Genomic DNA, 20,232 nt, shown 5'->3' with positions numbered 1-20,232 from the left:
TAGAGTTAAACCAGGTGAGCTGGTTCTACTCTTTTGGGCCCTTTTCTGGTGTTTTGTGGTGGAAAACTAAGAAGGTTGAGCATGACATGACAACCCTGTTACCCATAGATAGACAACCCTGTTACCCATAGATAGACAGGCTAGAAATGTTTTAGCAATTATCATTATTTTGCTTGCATTTAATTGCCACTCCCTGTTGCACACACGATTCCATTCCCCCTGTCACAAAGGGATTGATGTCTGATTTAAGATGAAATTGTCAACACTGTTACCGACAACCCTGTTACTTTATTTGGAAGTTAATAGGCACTAGAGTCTTTTATTTTTATATATTTTTTCTCTTGAGATGGGAAGTTGAACATGTGCACTTTATGACAATGTTACAATTAGGTGAAATCTGAAGGTTTTTTTGACCAAGTTAGACTTCTCAAAAGGCACGGAATTGGTGGAACGACCCAAAGCATTCCTTGTGTATTATGGTAATGGCATTCCTTGTTCATGGTCTGTTGCATTCCTTGAGTATTGCACTACTGTTACTATTGAGCTTAAGAGCTATGGCCAATTGACGGTCATCAAGGTAATTCTGGTTGTCTCTTGCATGTGTGTTACAGTAAGTTGTTGCAGTATCTCGGTGACTGTATAGAGAGTTTTCCATTGGACAGACAGAGGGCTGTTTGGCAAAATAGAGAGAGAGAAAGAGAGAAAGAAAGATATAGGGAGAGACTGTGTGTGTTTCTGTGTGTGTGTGCGTGCTCGTGCGTGTGTGAGAGAGAGAGAGCTGGCTGATGGGCAAAGGCATGCTCAGCCTGCAGGTTAAAACTGCCCGCGAGCCAGGCATCAAACTTTCACATCCCTGCCTTCACTTATTCACTGGGCTATGCTGTCAGGAGTTAGCACCACACAGTGGCAGACGACAACCAGGAGGGAGGGAGGGTGAGAGGGGGAGTGTGTGTGCGACAGGGAGAGAAAAAGACAGAGAGACGGGGGTGTGGGGGGGGGGGGGGGGGGGTAGGGGAGCAATAACAGATAACGGCTACTAAGACTGTAGATTCACAGTATGATCAGGTCAGTGGCGGTCAGTGCCGTTATAGATTAGGGAGGACGATATTTTTTTATGAGCATGGCGTTAATGGGCATGGCTTATTTCTATTACAGCATATTGGATGACTGTCATTCATTTTCCATTCACTCAGCTCAGCTGTAACATCATTTGTAAATCGGGAGGTGCCGGAACAAAAAGTGAGTGCGAGAGGAGGGTGACCTGGGGAGCTCTGAGGTACCGGAAGGCATGAGGAAAACATGTCACTGTTAAAATAAAGCATTGTATATCACTGCATTTGCCTGGTGGCATAGAGCAGTAGAGTAGAGGTGAAGCCCCAAAATTGCCCTTGCTAGAAGCATGTGTTTCAGACATAAGGAAGTGGATGGCTGCAAACTTTCTACTTTTAAACTCGGACAAAACAGAGATGCTTGTTCTAGGTCCCAAGAAACAAAGAGATCTTCTGTTGAATCTGACAATTAATCTTAATGGTTGTACAGTCGTCTCAAATAAAACTGTGAAGGACCTCGGCATTACTCTGGACCCTGATCTCTCTTTTGAAGAACATATCAAGACCATTTCAAGGACAGCTTTTTTCCATCTACAAAAATCAGAAACTTTCTGTCCAAAAATGATGCAGAAAAATGAATCCATGCTTTTGTCACTTCTAGGTTAGACTACTGCAATGCTCTACTTTCCGGCTACCTGGATAAAGCACTAAATAAACTTCAGTTAGTGCTAAATACGGTTGCTAGAATCCTGACTAGAAGCAAAAAATTTGATCATATTACTCCAGTGCTAGCCTCCCTACACTGGCTTCCTGTCAAGGCAAGGGCTGATTTCAAGGTTTTACTGCTAACCTACAAAGCATTACATGGGCTTGCTCCTACCTATCTCTCTGATTTGGTCCTGCCGTACATACCTACACGTACGCTATGGTCACAAGACGCAGGCCTCCTAATTGTCCCTAAAATTTCTAAGCAAACAGCTGGAGGCAGGGCTTTCTCCTATAGAGCTCTATTTTTATGGAATGGTCTGCTAACCCATGTAAGAGACGCAAACTCGGTCTCAACCTTTAAGTCTTTACTGAAGACTCATCTCTTCAGTGGGTCATATGATTGAGTGTAGTCTGGCCCAGGAGTGGGAAGGTGAACGGAAAGGCTCTGGAGCAACGAACCGCCCTTGCTGTCTCTGCCTGGCCGGTTCCCCTCTTTCCACTGGGATTCTCTGCCTCTAACCCTATTACAGTGACCCTAGTCACTGGCTTACTGGGGCTCTTTCATACCGTCCCTGGGAGGGGTGCGTCACTTGAGTGGGTTGAGTCACTGATGTGATCTTCCTGTCTGGGTTGGCGCCCCCCCCCCCCCCCCCCCTTGGGTTGTGCCATGGTAGAGATCTTTGTGGGCTATATTCGGCCTTGTCTCAGGATGGTAAGTTGGTGGTTGAAAATATCCCTCTAGTGGTGTGGGGGCTGTGCTTTGGCAAAGTGGGTGGGGTTATATCCTTCCTGTTTGGCCCTGTCCGGGGGTGTCCTCGGATGGGGCCACAGTGTCTCCTGACCCCTCCTGTCTCAGCCTCCTGTCTCAGCAGTATTTATGCTGCAGTAGTTTATGTGTCGGGGGGCTAGGGTCAGTTTGTTATATCTGGAGTACTTCTCCTGTCCTATTCGGTGTCCTGTGTGAATTTAAGTGTGCTCTCTCTAATTCTCTCTTTCTCTCTTTCTTTCTCTCTCTCGGAGGACCTGAGCCATAGGACCATGCCTCAGGACTACCTGACATGATGAATCCTTGCTGTCCCCAGTCCACCTGGCCGTGCTGCTGCTCCAGTTTCAACTGTTCTGCCTTATTATTATTGGACCATGCTGGTAATTTATGAACATTTGAACATCTTGGCCATGTTCTGTTATAATCTCCACCCGGCACAACCAGAAGAGGACTGGCCAACCCACATAGCCTGGTTCCTCTCTAGGTTTCTTCCTAGGTTTTGGCCTTTCTAGGGAGTTTTTCCTAGAAACCGTGCTTCTACACCTGCATTGCTTGCTGTTTGGGGTTTTAGGCTGGGTTTCTGTACAGCACTTTGAGATATCAGCTGATGTACGAAGGGCTATATAAATACATTTGATTTGATTTTGATTTGAGTAGAGGCACTTACAGAAGTTGCACACATGGAGAACATTTTTAGTAGCCTAGTGTCTGGGAAAAATGTGGCCTTTTATAAACGTATTTCATGCAATTCTACATCGGGAGAATTAACAAAAAAGCAACTTTAACGAACTTAGATCTCTTTTATTAAAATGTATGTGTAGAATCAATATACTAGCTGCATTAACTAAGTAAGTGAAAGGTAAACAAACAAAAAGGACCAATTAAAAAAAAAAAATCACAATTGTTATTTATTTTTTTTATTATTAAAAAAATATATATATATTTGTAATTTTACCCCTTTTTCTCCCCAATTTCGTGGTATCCAATTGTTTTAGTAGCTACTATCTTGTCTCATCGCTACAACTCCCGTACGGGCTCTGGAGAGACAAAGGTTGAAAGTCATGCGTCCTCCGATACACAACCCAACCAAGCCGCACTGCTTCTTAACACAGCGCCATCCAAACCGGAAGCCAGCCGCACCAATGTGTCGGAGGAAACACTGTGCACCTGGCAACCTTGGTTAGCGTGCACTGCGCACGACCCGCCACAGGAGTCGCTGGTGTGCGATGAGACAAGGATTTCCCTACCGGCCAAACCCTCCCTAACCCGGACGGAGCTAGGCCAATTGTGCGTCGCCCCACGGCTTCCCGGTCACGGCCGGTTACAACAGAGCTTGGGCGCGAGTCTCTGGTCGCAACGCCGGCGCTGCAGTACACCCGGGAGGCCACAATTGTTATTTTTATGAAATTCACTGAGTAGGATGGTCCTCCCCTTCCTCGGAGGAGGAGCCTCCACTGATGTAGCTTTACACAGGAATACAAACATAGTATTTTCTATGACTAGTAAGGGGGAGAGGCAGAGAGAGTGCAAGATAGATAAGGACATAGAGTGTAATACCAGCCACTTAGACTTGTAGGTTCACACTACATGCACATATACACAAATGCATGGGCGCACAAATAACTCCCTTTCTCCTCTGACTCCCTTATCTTTCTCGCTTTCTCTGTATAGCCTCACTAGTCATCTCAAGAAAAGTAAGAAAGAGTTGAGTGGAGAAGTACACTCCTGGATTTTGTCCATGTGAAATTTGCGAGACAGTGTATTGCGGAGACAGATGATACAGATACTACGATTCAAAAGTCTCTACAGAAAAATACAATGGGCTAACAGTAATAGGCTCTAGCTTTTTTTTGGTCACTCTTTTATAAACTATTCATTTATCCTCTTGAAAAGGACGAATAATCAATGGATGACCTTTCAAAGTACAGGAAATGAAAACACCAACACAGTATGGGGCCTCAATTTGAGCCGTGCAAAACTCTCAATTCTACTGTACACACACAAGTACACCCTCACACACACTTGTGATTTCCCACTTGAGTGCGAGCCAATGGAGAAAACAAGGAAACAAGTGACAGCCAAGCCAAATTGCTGATGGTAAAGACGTCTAGAAAGACATGAAGGAGAGGGGGAGGGAGAGAGATATAGGGGGGTGAGAGAGGGTGAAGGGTGACGGAGACAGAGAGAGAAATATTCCCCAGATACATAGTGATGGTAATATGCCTCTGAAGACACATGCCCCTAGCTATGCCACGAGGCTGCTTTGCTAGCGCTGACTGGATTAGGTTCTGGGACACCGCCGATAGCATCGACGAGCTAACCACCTTTTATGCACGCTTCGACAAAAACAACACTGAGCCGTGCACGAGGACCCTCGTTGACACAGGGGACTGGGGGGGGATCTCGCTCTCCGAGGCCCACGCGAGGATGGTTTATGATCAGGTCAACACTCGTAAGGCCGCGGAGCCTGGCAGTATTCCAGGGCGCATTCTCAGAGCATGCACAGAATAGCTGGCTGGCATATTCACAGTCATTTTCAACCTTTCAGTATGTAATCCCCACATTTCTCAAGCTGACCACCATCATTCCTGTTCCCAAGAACTCCAAGGCTACCTGCCACAATGACTACCGCCTTGTAGCACTCACATCTCTAACCATGAAGTCTGCTTATGGAACACATCAACTCCATCATCCCAGACACCCTAGACCCACTCCAATTTGCATACCACCCCAACAGATCCATAGATGACGCAATCTCAAATCCACTCCAAACTGCCCTCAACCACCTAAGAGGAATAGCTATGTGAGAATGCTGTTCATTGAACCCCCCCCCCCCCCCCAAGCTCGTCACCAAGCTTGGTACCCTAGGACTGAACACCTCCCTCTGCAACTGGATCCTGGACTTCCTGACAGCTGACCCCAGGTGGTGAGGGTAGGCAACATGACCTCCTCCACGCTGACCCTCAACACTGGGTCCCCACAGGGGATTGTGCGTAGTCCCCTCCCGTACTCCCTGTTCACCAACGACTGCATGGCCAGGCATGACTCCAACACCTTCATCATGTTTTCTGATGACATGACGGTAGTAGGCCTAATTACCAGCAATGATGAGACAGCCTACAGGGAGGAAGTCAGTGGCCTGGCAGTTGTGCCAGGACAACAACCTCTCCCTCAACATCAGTAAGACCAATGAGCTGATTGTGGACTACAGGAAATGGGGGGGGGGGGGGGGGGTGAACGAGCCCCCATCCACATCCACGGGGCTGCAGTGAAGCGGGTCGAGAGCTTCATGTTCCTCGTGTCCAAATCACTAAAGACTTAAAACGGTCCACACATACGCAAACAGTTGTGAAGGCGGCGCGACAGAACCATTGAGAGCATTTTGACTTGCTGCATCACTGCTTGGTATGGCAACTGCACCACCCCTGATCACATGACGCTACAGAGGGTGCTGTGTCACTGGGGCCTAGCTCCCTGACACCCAGTACCTCTATATCAGGTGGTGTGAAAGGAACCACCACCCAAGCCATAGACTGTTCTCTCTGCTTCCGCACGGCAAGCGGTACTGGAGCATCAAGTCTGACACCAACAGACTCATGAAAAGCTTCCATCCTCAAGCCATAAGACTGACAAAATGGCCACACGGACTATCAGCATTGACCATTCAATTTTATTTTTATTTTTGCACCGTCTCTATGCACACTCACTCCATGCACATTCTACACACTCACTCACACACACACATGCAATCATCAGACACGCTACTGCTACTCTGTTTATCGTGTGCCTGGCCACCTTACCCCTATACATATCTAACCCTACCACTCCAGTATCCCTGTACATATCCACGCACGCACGCACGCACGCACGCACGCACGCACGCACACACGCACACACACACACACACACACACACACACACACACACACAATCATCAGACACGCTACTGCTACTCTGTTTATCGTGTGCCTGGTCTCCTTATCCCTATACATATCTAACCCTACCACTCCAGTATCCCTGCACATTGTAAAGATGGTATTGGCACTGTCCCTGAAACTGATCCTGTATACAGCTTACTTACCTTCTCTGGTTCTTCTTATTTCTATTTCGGCTGTGTTTTTGTTTTCTTGACATTTTAAATAATGTTTCATAGTACTACTGCATTGTTGGGAAAGAGCAAGCAACTTGAACCCCCCCCCAACTTGAACCCCCCCCCCCCCCCCCAATAACCCCCAACTGGAGGTCCATAGTGCACTGGAGGATACATGTGTATGCCAACGCTGTGTCTGCCATCTGATCGAGTCAATGAAGCAGGCAGAGTAAGGGAGGGAGCAAGAGAGGGATGTAATAGTGTAAGAAGGAGAGCGAGAGATGGAGAGAAGAGGGAGCGCTGCATGGGCCACCACAGAATTCATCTATAATTCATGGCACCTCAATTAGTGTCAGTGTTCGCAAGGGGCTGAGGGGGAGGCTGGCTGGCTTGGACTGGCTGTCTCCTCCTGGGCTGGGCTCTCCCCACACAACCCCACTTGGTCCTCACAGGCTCACACTGGTTCCCCCCTGGTCCCACAACACAATAACCACGGACACCAGCCTGGATGGATGGACCACCGTGGGCCCTGCCTCCAAAAGCCACCCACAACCTTAACCCTGTTACCAGATCAGTTTGTGCTGTGTAGCCGACTCCAATGGTAGTTGTCATGCTTGGCATGACAATGAACCAGGAGGAACCAGGAGATGGTGAGACAGCATAAACATATCTGGGATCAGGCTTCCTCGTGGTAGATGTTATCATTAACCACATATCTAGGGTAATATTACCTCTAGCCTTAACCAATACTGTATGTGGTCGGTGAATGAACAACTATCTTACCCTGTATCAGTCAGTGGTTAGGGACCATTGTTAGGGGCCGTCTACTTACTCCATACTTTCCACCCCTGCCTTGACTACAGATCTAGGAATCAGATTTCCTTTCATCTTAACCATTAGGTGGTCTGTGGATGTAGACATAACTGACCCTGTATCAGTAGTTATGGTGCTGGTGCACTACTGTACATCTCCAGGAGATGCGCTGTCTCCAGTCCCAGCTGGACAGATGGTGGCTAGGCACCTAAGGAGAGAGCCTCCCAGCTGGGAAACACAGCTACTCAGGTATGGGCCTGCCTCTCCCTGGAGGCTCGTTTGGGAAGGAGAAGAGAGAGTCCTCTGTACTGTGTGTGTGTGTGTGTGTGTGTGTGTGTGTGTGTGTGTGTGTGTGTGTGTGTGTGTGTGTGTGTGTGTGTGTGTGTGTGTGTGTGTGTGTGTGTGTGTGTGTGTGTGTGTGTGTGTGTGAGAGAGAGAGAGATAATGGAGAAGAGATGAGATGAGCTGTGGGCTACAGCACTAATGAGTGAGAAATTGATTAAGAGTGGAACAGTGGTGAGAGAGACAGTCACTCAATCATTACCGGTAGTCCCAACAAGGAGATACATTGTATTCACACCCATTGACTTTTTCCACATTTTGTTGTGTTCCAACCTGAATTTATATACACAATCGATCAAAAGTTTGGACACACCTACCCATTCAAAGGTTTTTCTTTATTTTACTATTTTCTACATTGTTGAATAATAGTGAAGACATCAAAACTATGAAATAACACATATGGGATCATGTAGTAACCAAACAAGTGTTAAACAAATCAAAATAAATGTTATATTTGAGATTCTTCAAATAGCCACCCTTTGCCTTTGTGACAGCTTTGCACACTCTTGGCATTTTCTCAACCAGCTTCACCTGGAATGCTTTTCCAACAGTCTTGAAGGAGTTCCCACACGCTGAGCACTTGTTGGCTGCTTTTCCTTCACTCTGCGGTCCGACTCATCCCAAACCATCTCAATTTGGTTGCGGTCGGGGGGATTGTGGAGACCTGGTCATCTGATGCAGCACTCCATCACTCTCCATCTTGGTAAAATAGCCCTTACACAGCCTGGAGGTGTGTTGGGTCGACATCCAAGTCTTCGGTGCCCAGGGAACAGTGGGTTAACTGCCTTACTCAGGGGCAGAACGACAGATTTTTAGCTTGTCAGCTCGGGGAGTCGATCCAGCAACCTTTCAGTTACTGGCTCAACGCTCCAACCACTTGAGGTGCTTCTACAAAGTATTAACTCAGGAGTGTGAATAGTTATGTAAATGTTAACTTATGTAAATGATTACATTTTCAATACATTTGCAAAACGTTTTAAAAACATATTTTCACTTTTTCATTATAGGGTATTGTATGTAGATGGGTGAGAATGTATTTGTATTTAATCCATGTTGAATTCAGGCTGTAACACAACAAAATGTTGAATAAGTCAAGGTGTATGATTACTTGTCACTGAGAATGGATGGGATAGAGAGAGCTGCGACAGGCTAACCAATAACCATTCAGTACAGTATGTGGCGTTAGAGGTCAGGCCCAGAGGGATCCCATGATTGGTTCTCCAGAGAGCGGGTCACGCTACAACATCTGGCAGTGAGTCCATCTCCCCTCCCCTCAGACACTCATCTCCTCTACGCACGCACCCACGCACGCACACACACACACACACACACACGGCAAGACGACCTTGAGAGTGGCTGCCGGATTTTCTCTTTTCTCTCACTGAGCAATTATCACTAAAGGGAGAGAGCGAGAGTGCTCTGGGGAGGTTCTTGGCGAGGGAGAGAGAGGTAGAGAGAGTGAGAGTCCTAAGTCAGAGAGAGAGATAGCGTGGGCAGGGTGGTTGGCTCTAAACCTACGGGGTCAAGGCCTCACACAGACAGCAGTACTCCTTACGCACTGGAATAGCTTTAGCAGAGCGCTCGGGAGCTGGCCTGGGGCTAGGATTACTAACTCACGGCTGGGGCTTGGGGAGAGAGAGAGGGGTCAGAGGGGTAAGTGCGAGGGAGGGACTGTGTGCGCGCGGGTGCTGATATAAGCAAAGTGTAAATGGCGTTGGCTGGGAAAGGAGAGGGAGAAGGGAATCTGATCTGAGGACAGGGGTGATACATGCACACACTTAGAAAAAGGATTCTCAAATGGTACTTTGTGGAGATTTAGGGTTCTACATGGGACCTTTTTCATCTGATGAGCCCTTTCTGGTTCTATGTCGCACCTTTTTTTTTTACAAGGGATCTATTTTAACAAAACTAACGCAATGGTCAATTCTTAGCGCTTAGTGGTACCATTATAGGTTCAGGTGTGTGTCAGAAATATTTGTGCTGTTTTCACATTTACTTGATGAAATAAGTTGTGGGTGTCGAGGCTTGGCCCATCACTGGCCAATCAGAATGTGCTCCATGACTAAATATGTTGTTTCTTCAAGTTGTGTATTTATGGTCTTTTATGTATTGCATTGTCATCAACTCCAATTCGAATGTTGGCCCGTTATAGCCTAGTCCCTTAAATAGCCCGCCCAATATTTGCCAAATATGTTGAACATGTTTGCAGTCTACATCGTTCTAATTGCGTTGCTTTAATATGGAAAATGCCCATGCGCCAGTTTTTACATGACAAAATTGCAAACTAACATGCGTTTGACCAGTTGAATGACCAGTTGAAATTAGAGCCCTAAGAGTGCAGAGATTGAACGCCTAAAAGCCTGGCTGTGAGAGGTATACGAACAGATCCAAGAAAGGTCTGATAATTGACCAAGATTAAATGACCTGGCTATGAAAAAAACCCCAGATCTGAGTACAGTCTGATACAGGAACAGATTAAAAGTTATATAGCAAGAGATCTAAGAACAGTTGATACAGGCACGTATTAAATACCCTGGCAGTGAGAGACACGATGAACAGATCTGAGGCCAGTGTCAGAAGGAGGTGGAGAGAAGAAGAGACGGGCTGCAGCACTAACAAGTTCGAAATTCATTAAGAGTGAAACAGTGGTGTGTGAGAGAGAGAGAGAGGGAGAGCGAGAGCGAGAGAGAGGGAGAGGGAGAGGGAGAGGGGAGAGAGAGAGAGAGAGAGAGAGAGAGAGAGAGAGAGAGAGAGAGAGAGAACGAACTGTTCGCCTGTGGGAGAGAGCCTCCTGAAGGATCAAAACTATTATTGCCATTATCATTGTCTCATTTTCTCTCTCTCTCTCTCTTTCTTGCATGTATGCACACACGCATGCACACACACTCTCTCCTGGCAGTAAGACGGAAGACAGGCCGCTAGCCCAGTGGAGCTGTAGGAGATTCTAATGAGATGTCTATCGCCTCAGTCCAGACTCTCTCTCCTCTCAGCGAAGAAGAACCGACGCCACAGCCGCCTGCGAGGGGGAATTGCAAGAGCCTGCGTGAGACGAGATATGGCAGTGTGTGTGTGTGTGTGTGTGTGCGCGCGTCGGTGAGTTTGAGTGTGTCCGATGCGGCCTCACTGCCTCTCAATATTGTGATGGATGGCCTCACCAACACAACTCCCTCCTCTACCCACCACCGACACACACACACACACACACACACACACACACACACACACACACACACACACACACACACACACACACACACACACACACACTGCTCCCCACCCTGCACACACATCACTGTAACTGCCTGTTAAGGTATCCCTAAAAGGCTGACATAAAAATCTGCCCTCCAAATTCCACCACCCTTTCTCCCTCTCCCTCCACCCCCACCCAAGACCCTATACCCTCCCCTCCGCCCCTGCCAGGCTGTCCCTCAGACGGGCACTACCACCAAAGAAACATCACCCGTGGCAAAGTCATGACGACAGCTATAGCTGCATCGGTTCCCGTGCTCACCCCTCTCTGCTCTGACCTGATTCCGTATGAACACTGCTTCATGTCAACGCTCATTCATACAGAGAACCAAAGCCACACGAAGCACCGTTGTCTTCCGCAGTTATCGTCCAAGCCCTGGTCAAACGTAGCACACCATTTGGGACACATAACATGAATATTTCCACACGCACTGCTATCTTTCATTTGAGTTCAACAATGGCACACTTCTATTTTGTTATTTTTAACAATAAGTTGCTTGCTGTTACAGTGGTCCATGACTCCACATTGTCTGTGGAAGCAGACTCGGTATCGTTTGTCGACTGGTTGTTGATGGCTCGTCCCCAGCTGGTCCTTGATAAGCTGCAGCTTCTCTCTCCAGAGGGAGGGATGTTGACTTCTCTCTCTCTCTCTCTCTTCCTCTCTCCTGGGTTTTAATCAGTCACTTTCTTGCAAAGCGACTTCTCTGGTAGTCTGGACGCTGCTGTGTACACAAACTCTGTGGTGATTAAGGTAGCGGGAGAGAGAGATGCTGAGAAAGAGAGAGAGAGAGAAAGAGAGAGAAAGAGAGAGAGAGAGAGAGAGAGAGAGAGAGAGAGAGAGAGAGAGAGAGAGAGAGAGAGAGAGAGAGAGAGAGAGAGAGAGAGAGAGAGAGAGAGAGAACGCTTGTTAGCAGCCAGGTTGAAGTGCTGCTCCAGTTACTCGGAGTGAGAGGCTCTGCTTTTTTTTTCACTTTCACTCTGTCTCTCACTCTCACTCTTTCGTGTCTAACTCTCTGAGGTCCTTTGGTACCAGGTGATGCTTACTGAGGGTCAGGGTGGACTGAACACTGGATAACGCAACACACACACACACAGAGAGGGCTCTCCACTGCAGGCCTATTAACTACACTACGGCTGCCCTCGATTCAGAGCCTCTCTGTCTAACACACACAGCCTCTCTCTATTCCTCTCACTTCCTCAATTCAGTTCATTCAATTAAATTATCTCTCTGTTAGTCTCTCTCTCTCTCTCTCTCTCTCTCTCTCGCTCTCTCTCACACACACACTCACACCAATGATACATGAACTACCAACCATCGCCACAGCCTGCAGTTGACCCCTCTCTCTGAGCTCCGCAGTCCCCAAGACCAAATCCAATCCTCCCCTACAGCGTCACATGACCCAGTATTTAAGCACCAGAACCGTCTCTGATCCAGAACCCATGTGCCTGCTCTTGCCCACAGGAGGCTAGTTGAAGCGTCGCTATCTCCTAGCGATCAACCCTAACATTCCAAAGCCGCAGCCATAAGCAACACTCGCTAATTACTGTCTCAGTGTCAACCCGTAATTCTAGACACCAATCGGCCCTGTTCCCCAGAAGCTAATGCTACGCCAGTGCTGCGCTAGCTGATTCAGGCTACCGCGCTTAACGCTTAGCCCCCATGTGGGATTAGGCCATGTGTGATAGAGAAGGGGGGTGGGTGAGGGGGGATGCAGATTTGAGAAGGGGGCTCAGGGGTATTCACTTGACATTAATTGTGTCATCACCTCTGTAGCCCCCCCCCTCCCTCGCTCCCCCAGCCCCCACCTCCTCTGGATGTCTGACTTGGGATCTGCAGTAGTATTAGTAGGCTACAGGGAATAGCTGACTTCATCTATATTAACCCTTTAAACCGGGTGAACTAAGAACAGCAGGACAGCATGGACCTAAGTCGATAGGGCAATTTACGGCAGACCAGGACCGTGATGCCATCTGAGCAGCTGCATAATGTATCCCAATGACAGTTATATTAGCATCTACAATGAGAGTGAAATAAAGCTCTACTCTATTCTAAGTAGAAACACATGGGATCAGCATTAAATCAAATGTATCCGTCTTCTGTATTATAATCTAGTATTATATTAACCTATAGGTCCTGGTAAGCAGTGCCCTCCCCTGACAGACTTTCGCCCTGTGAATGTTTTTCCATGCTATACCATCACCGGGCTCAGTGAAGCAGACCTGCGTTGAGCTGTTTGAGTGGGAGAATAATGGCACCGGGATGTATAGCCTCTCTCTCTCCGATAGTGTGGCAACAGAAGACTGGTCCATCCCTGAGGCACAGCACCTGGGCTGGGCCGTCTGCTTTCTCTTCTCTCCTCCTTCTTTCCTGTCTTTCTTTCGGTCTCTCCTCTCTGGCTTTACCCTCCGTATGGTCCACCAGCTCCCTCTTTTTCTCGCTCTCCCTCCCTCCCTCCCTCCCGAGAGCCTCTGCCGAGTGGAGTCAATTAAAAGCGTACATTTCAGTGAGAGGAGAATGTGTGTGTGTGTGTGTGTGTGTGTGTGTGTGTGTGTGTGTGGAGGAGGCTCCCATGGGGCCTGGCAGTATTGCGCTGCAGCGCAGCACTCTCCTCCTGTGACAACGCCTCCGATGGGACTGGGACAGCTGTGACCAACCTACAGCTTCAGCGGGGATGACAAGCCTTATTAGACACTCACCCCCTCATCACCCACCCCCCGCCCCCATATCTCTCTCACACACAGGCAAACACGTTTTTGCTTTCGCACATACAGAAGGAGACACACTAGCATACAAGTACACGCTTTCACACCGAAGGGCACACATGCACAAACACACACAGACAGTACACACACACATTTCCCTTATGCACATACACCCATCAACATATGCATACTCTCTTTCAAACAAAAGAAAACCTAGTCGTTCACAAACACACACTTTGGAAGCAACGTCTGTGTGTGCTGCATGTACAAAAAGAGAACCTTATTGGACAGATTACCCTTGGATAATATAAAATGAAAGACCAAATTCATATGCAACACAACACATGCATTCACTCACACAGGTATACGAAAGAACAAGGACTCGAGGACACACCAGCACAAGACAATGGAAATGTCATCACACAATTGTGACAAATCCTCGCATGGAACCACACAAGCGTAGAAAGAGCATGAAACAGATACTTTCTTTTCATTTAATTTATTTAACAGTCACCAGATAAGATACATTCGCTTTAAAAAAAAGAAATAGACGACAAAATTCATATTTTCTTTTTGAGTTTAAAAACTATTATACAATATCCTCAATATATAGATTTTTGTACAAAATAAAATCCTTACGACTGTAAAGGAAGTGTGACGCGGAAAAACAAAGACCAAAAAAAATGCAAAGGAAATTGGAGTTGGCTCACAAACTACCACACTCAGGGGTGACAAAGACCCACCTCTTTCATAAATAAATATGTGTATGATTAACGTTTGACATTATATATAACTCTATTTTCCAATATCGGGGCATCACTAAACCTTTTTAGCGCAGGCTAAAACATAGCCCTACCAAGGGGTCCTTTCGCCAAGACCTTCCACACATACTTCACAGACTGAGATTGAACAAGAGTCGACATCCTAGAATAAGGATGTTGATCTCGAAGGATAGGGCCTGCTAGTCTGTGCCATACTTGACCTTTGGCTGTAATGATATGCCCCTTGTACGGTGTCCATGTTAGGAAATCCCGGGAACGGTGTACATTTTAGGACATTCCTGTTAGAAGTATTCAGTACAGTCCACAGCAGAGTGTGTCTACTGAGGGATACAGGAGAGCTGGTTCATGTTCTTTAGGCATCAAACGAACAAAAACTAACTGAATCAGAGTGGGACAACCTGGACTTTGTCCAATAAGAAACACACATTTTCGGTTTCCGTTGCAAAGCGCTTTAAGGCGGTTCGCAATGGCGTGCGGCGTGTGGCCTAATGAACATGACCCATGGCTATCTCCTGTCCCGAGGCTTTGTATGGTGGCTAGAGCTACAGTAAAGAGACCATGGTCCAATTCATGGGGGCTGGTGTAGCCTAGCGTATAGGGCGTGGATCCGGATGTCCGCCTTCACAAATCACCATGCCATATACACCCTGTCCCTGAATGTCCCTTCAGAGCGTCAACATTACAACGACAACAAGAGAGAACGACGAACAAAGGAAACGCGCTGAACGTGGACATGTGTGGAAGGAAGGTAAAGAAGGAACAACAACCCTGTTTGACAGAGATTAATGCCAATCTGATTGGCTGATTGTTTCCATCGGTCTTTTCTACCCCTCTCCGCCTATATGTACAGTACCTTATATCAGAGAACCAGTCTCAACTCAAACTCCCAAAGGCCCAAAACACAGCCAAGACGACCTCATAACATGTGATAGGGAACACAAGATACAGATGATGACAACGATGCTGATGACTTACAACACAAACACACTACCCGTTTAAGACACACGCGCCCAGAAGGGACGGGGAAAGGGACATGATCATGTGATTATATTGCTGTCGACCTACTATCAACCTGTGTTTACTTATTTTTTGTGGGTTTTTTGTCCCTCCCCCCTACCCCCTCCCCCCCATCGGTGTCCTTTCCGAACAGACAAACGCGGACAGTGTTGTCTCCCTCCCGGGCCAGGATGACTAGGTGTTAATCACGGCGATCAGAACAGCACATTTACGTTAGCGACAACTGCAGGGGTGAGAGAGAGGGAGGGAGGGGAGGGGAGGCTGTTGCGTTTAGATCCCCGATAGTGATGCATGGCTGCAGCATCACTTTGGAGATTAAAAGCAAGGCGCTGAATTTCAATCAAGCACAGTTTAATGGGTCGGTCTGAGGGATGATCACTTTGTCTCTGTTGGTGGTGGTGTTGGGGGGGGGGGGGCATAGACAGAGAAAGCAAAGTTAAAGAGAAAAGCTGGCGCCACAAAGGAAAAAATAAACCCTGGTTGAGGCAAGGTGATACGCGATTTTCCATTTTGTCTTCTGAATATTCCAAAGATGAATTCAATGAACATAATGCGACCAACTAATATAACATACACTTTCACTTGCACAGTAAAGTAAAGCACCAGATTATAGTTTTCAATTAGGTCAGTGAAGAGGCACAGATCATTGTAAGTCTGTCCCAAAATGTATCATTTGATTTGACCGAATACGAGCCAACAACAAAGAGCCCAAATAACCAATCAATCAGACATTTTTGATGACATTTTCCCTGCTTCCCACTGACAGTAAACATATCAGCATAGCAACCCCCATTATAAACATTGCAGCATAGCAACCCCCATTATAAATCTATGCCACAAATGTATCTATAGATCCGGATTCTTGCGCTTTCTTGGTTTGTTCAGCAAAATGATATGTCAAATACCGTACCCACATCGCAAACAGCCAAACTCTGCATGAGTTTGTCTGCTACAGTACATGACAAGACCTGGGTCCAAATACCATTTGAGATATTTCAAATACGTTTAGCGTTTGCTGCAGTCTGCCATGGAGTGCAAGATAGGCGGGGTTTGCACGTTTGCGACAATTCTATTGGCTCCATTGCGCCAGGCAAACTCAATCAAGCCCAGATAAAGTGTCTGAAAGGATTTTGAATAGTATTTGAACCCAGGTCTGTATGTGAGTGAGCTGTGGAGTCTGACCCACTTGTTTTAAAGTGCTTGGTGAGTTCAGGTCTCATGATAGTAGATGAGAAAGGGACAAGGTTGGGCAACAACACAGTTGAGATTGTCATCACAGTATACAGCTGATGTGAGAAAAACCAATGTGACATGAGCTACAGTCTCCAGAGAGAGTCCGGGTAGGGAGAGATAGGACCGGGGCATTTTATAGCACAACACAGAAAGGTATGGGGGAGTGAGCGACTGAGTGTTTGTCCCATCTCCTCTGTTTTCAGTCCAGGAATGACACAGTTAAGCACAGTGCTCCCCAACATGTTAGTGAGGAGGGGTGGAGTCTGTCTATCTGAGGGGCAGTGAGGGCTGGCCTGCAGCACTCTCTGTAGTGGAGTCTTTTCTGAGGCCTGCCCTGAAGCACTCTGGGAAATGTCTCAGCCGGGCACCCAGCTCTGGTTGTTGTGGGCTTGCTGAGGGCCTGCCAGTCCACTCATGCCCATCCCAAGGCCCACCCCCATGCCCATCCCGATGCCCAACCCCTGCGCCAGGGAGCTGTCAAAGTTAAAGTCCATTTCCTCTCCGGAGTCCATGATATCGTGGAGGAGGATGGACTCCACGTCGCAGTCCAAGCTCCCGTGGAAGATATCCAGGTCCAGATCGGCTGGTAGTCTCTCGTGGGGGTGAGGCTGGTGGTACGAGCTACCATGGTAGCTGCCTCCTGTGCAGCCTCCCACCATGCCCAGTTGGTGGTGGTACAGTCCACTGCCCATTCCCTGGTGTTGGGGGCTGGGGTAAGTGTTGTGGCAAGGGTGCGAGGGGTGGGGGGCGGTGGCCAGGTGGCAGGAGTCCTGGGGCATCCCCAGCATGCCGGCCGGGTTGGGTGGCAGGGTGGTGGAAGCGGGGAGGTGGGCGTGGGATGGGGGGCTGTAAAGATAGGGGGCTTTGTGGCTGTAGGGCTGGAGGTGGCCACTGCTGATGCGTGGGGCCAGGGCCGGGGCTCGAGTCGGTGTGTGCGTTGTGTGGTTGCTGTGGTTGCTGTGGTTCTGACTGAGGTTGTGGCCAAGATGAGGAGAGCTGTGGTTGTGGTTATTGTGGTTGGTCACAGGGTTGAGGTTATGACTCTGAGTTCCGTTGTGGCTGTTGTGGCTGTGAGCTGCATGTCCGTTGTGTCCGGGGTGGTGGCTGTGACGGGTGGAGCTCACTCCGTTCGTGGAGGGCCCCATCATTGGTTGGGCATCTCTCTCCTGGCCCAGTATTATGTCCTTGGCACAGTACTGCTGTGGCCCTCCAGGGCCCCCTGTCAGCAGGCTCTGCAGGGCGTTGGTCCCTGAGTAGGCCGGCAAGGTTCCGCAGAAGCTAGCCGGCTTATTCTCCTGGATGGTCTGCATGGGCGAGTGGTGGCGCAGCATGCCCATCCCAGCCTGGCTGTAGACCGCGCCGCAGTATGACCCCTGACCTTTAACCCCAGGGTTGTAATGATAGACCGGGGGGAGTTTGTGGCCCGCTGCCAGGTGAGGATGATGATGGTGGTAGCCTTCCTCCAAGAGCCTCTCCTCCAGGCTGATCGCCCCGGTGAGATTAGCCAGCTGGGGAAGCTGCTCCACGGGTGGACAGTGGCCTCCCACGGCCCCCATGGCAGGGGAGCGGGCACTGGAGGAGGGGGAGGGGTAGAGGTGTGGCGAGGCCGAGCAGGACAGCCCGCTTTCCTCTGACTCCTCCAGCTCGCCCTCGGCCAGGATAGGCGACACACGCCCGCTCAGGGTCGACGTAGACGAACTAGCCCGGGAGTGGAGCTCCGTCCAGGCGTCAAACTCTCCTTCCACACCCCCAGCTCCCCCTATGTTGCCTGGGAGAACCTTCCCCGGTGGGCTACCCTGCTCAGGGGAAGCCTGGAGCCCCACTTGAGCTCCAGAACCAATCCCTGGCCTGCCCACCCTCTTGCGGCTGACCCGGCCCTTGCTCTTCAGGTACTTGGTGCTGTTGTCCATGGAGACGGTTCGCCGGCGAGGGGCCTTTCCCATCTTGCCCCCCTCAGGGTTGAGCATCCACCAGGAGGACTTGCCCGTGCCTTCGTTCTGCACCCGGATGAAGCGCGTGTGGAGGGACAGGTTGTGTCGAATGGAGTTCTGCAGACATAGATAGATAGATAGATAGATAGATAGATAGATAGATAGATAGATAGATAGAGGGGGGCGAGAGAGAGAGAAAGAGATTAATTCATTTAGAGTGCACATTACATTGTTCATCATAGTATGTATATTAGCATTTTCACTGTTTAACACACTGAATCTCACCACTGCCACCAAACGTCACACTTTAGCTCTGGGTGAGGACAGCGTGTGACTTTCAGGCAATGAGTACGGGTCGCCTTTGTGCGTTTCCCAGAACTCCTCATCTGTAGACATCAGCAGAATCAAGTACGCATATGACCCGTTTTCATATGAAACAACTGTCTACTGGAGAGGAAACTAGAGTTTCAGCGACTTTGACGACGTGCAACCTGCCAATCTGATCCCAAGCCTGCTGCTCCGTATTGATGGCTGTTTAAAGGTTTATCTCACACACATTGATGCCACTGGGGAGTGTGTGGATTCCCCTTCCAAGAAGAGCGTCGCTGATCAATACGTACCAGACAGTTTGTGTTCATGCTTATAGAGCTGCTATCAACTCACCATCGTGGGTCTACAAAATACTTACTGGTGCCTTGTCTGCCTACTAAACTGTAGACACCAGGGCCCAGTTTTTCTGAAGTTACCGATCCGAATTCCAACTATTGGATGTTATTGAATGCGTAGAAACAGAATGAATAGAATGGGTGTCTTTGTACAATCTATCAGGTGAGAGTGCCAATGATTGTCTGAACTGAAGACACTACGTCCACTTTATCTCTGTGAAGTGGAGGGTATCCCTCCCTCCTTCTCCTTCCCTCTGTCTCTTTCCTCTCCACTTCTTCTCCTCCGCCTGGTAGATGTACGCTAATCCCTGGTTCAATGTGCCTGGCTGGGGCTGGTGTTTGATGTGGCTGCCAGTCTGGCCCGCGCACCAGCCCCCTCTCCCATGGCCTGAGTGTGGAGATGGATCGGAGCTAGGAGCTACCAGGAATAATGGATGGAGCCCACCAACCACCTCCTACCCACACAGACTATCTCTATCACCGAATTCTCTTTCTGTCTCTCTATGACCCTCGCTCTTTCGCTCCATCACCTTCTCCCCTCCCTCGCCCTCTCTCTCCTTTTATCTCTGTCTCTCTTTTATCACCATTCTCTCTCTTTATAGCCTTCTCTACTCTAAGCTTTCTGCAACTTGTTGCTTCTCTCCTTTCTTTTCATCCTCTTTCCTCCCTCCCTCCATGTCTCTTGTGTTTGTTAATATGCTGGAATCATTATTTACCTGCTGAGAGAATAGATCTTTTAATTTTTTTTGTCAATGCCTTTCCCACATTTTGGGGGGGGACACTCAAATTCAATGATAAACTCTCAATAGATGACTCTGTTCATTCCCTTTCTCATTCCAAAAACAATTTGTAGGTGTATTAGACTTTTTCTTCAAGGGCAAGTG

The 20,232-nt window shown here is 48.3% G+C and overlaps 1 protein-coding gene and 1 pseudogene across 1 annotated transcript in view; one reads left to right on the top strand and one right to left on the bottom strand.

The window, feature by feature from the left end:
- LOC139377235 (uncharacterized) overlaps positions 1 to 2,137 on the top strand; it is a 62,688-nt pseudogene extending 60,551 nt beyond the window's left edge.
- Positions 2,138 to 14,203: 12,066 nt separating this feature from the next.
- The window catches only part of LOC139366611 (forkhead box protein O6-like), a 40,271-nt gene continuing 34,242 nt past the window's right edge, over positions 14,204 to 20,232 (bottom strand). The window contains exon 2 of the mRNA XM_071104303.1: positions 14,204 to 18,800. Coding sequence (XP_070960404.1) covers positions 17,109 to 18,800 — 1,692 coding nt within the window. The 3' untranslated portion in view covers positions 14,204 to 17,108. The remainder of the gene's footprint in view (positions 18,801 to 20,232) is intronic.

This window comes from Oncorhynchus clarkii, chromosome 2 (assembly GCF_045791955.1).
Source record: "Oncorhynchus clarkii lewisi isolate Uvic-CL-2024 chromosome 2, UVic_Ocla_1.0, whole genome shotgun sequence".
Lineage (NCBI taxonomy): Eukaryota > Metazoa > Chordata > Actinopteri > Salmoniformes > Salmonidae > Oncorhynchus > Oncorhynchus clarkii.
The sequence above is the reverse complement of the archived record's forward strand: the minus strand, read 5'-3'. Positions and strand labels throughout refer to the sequence as shown.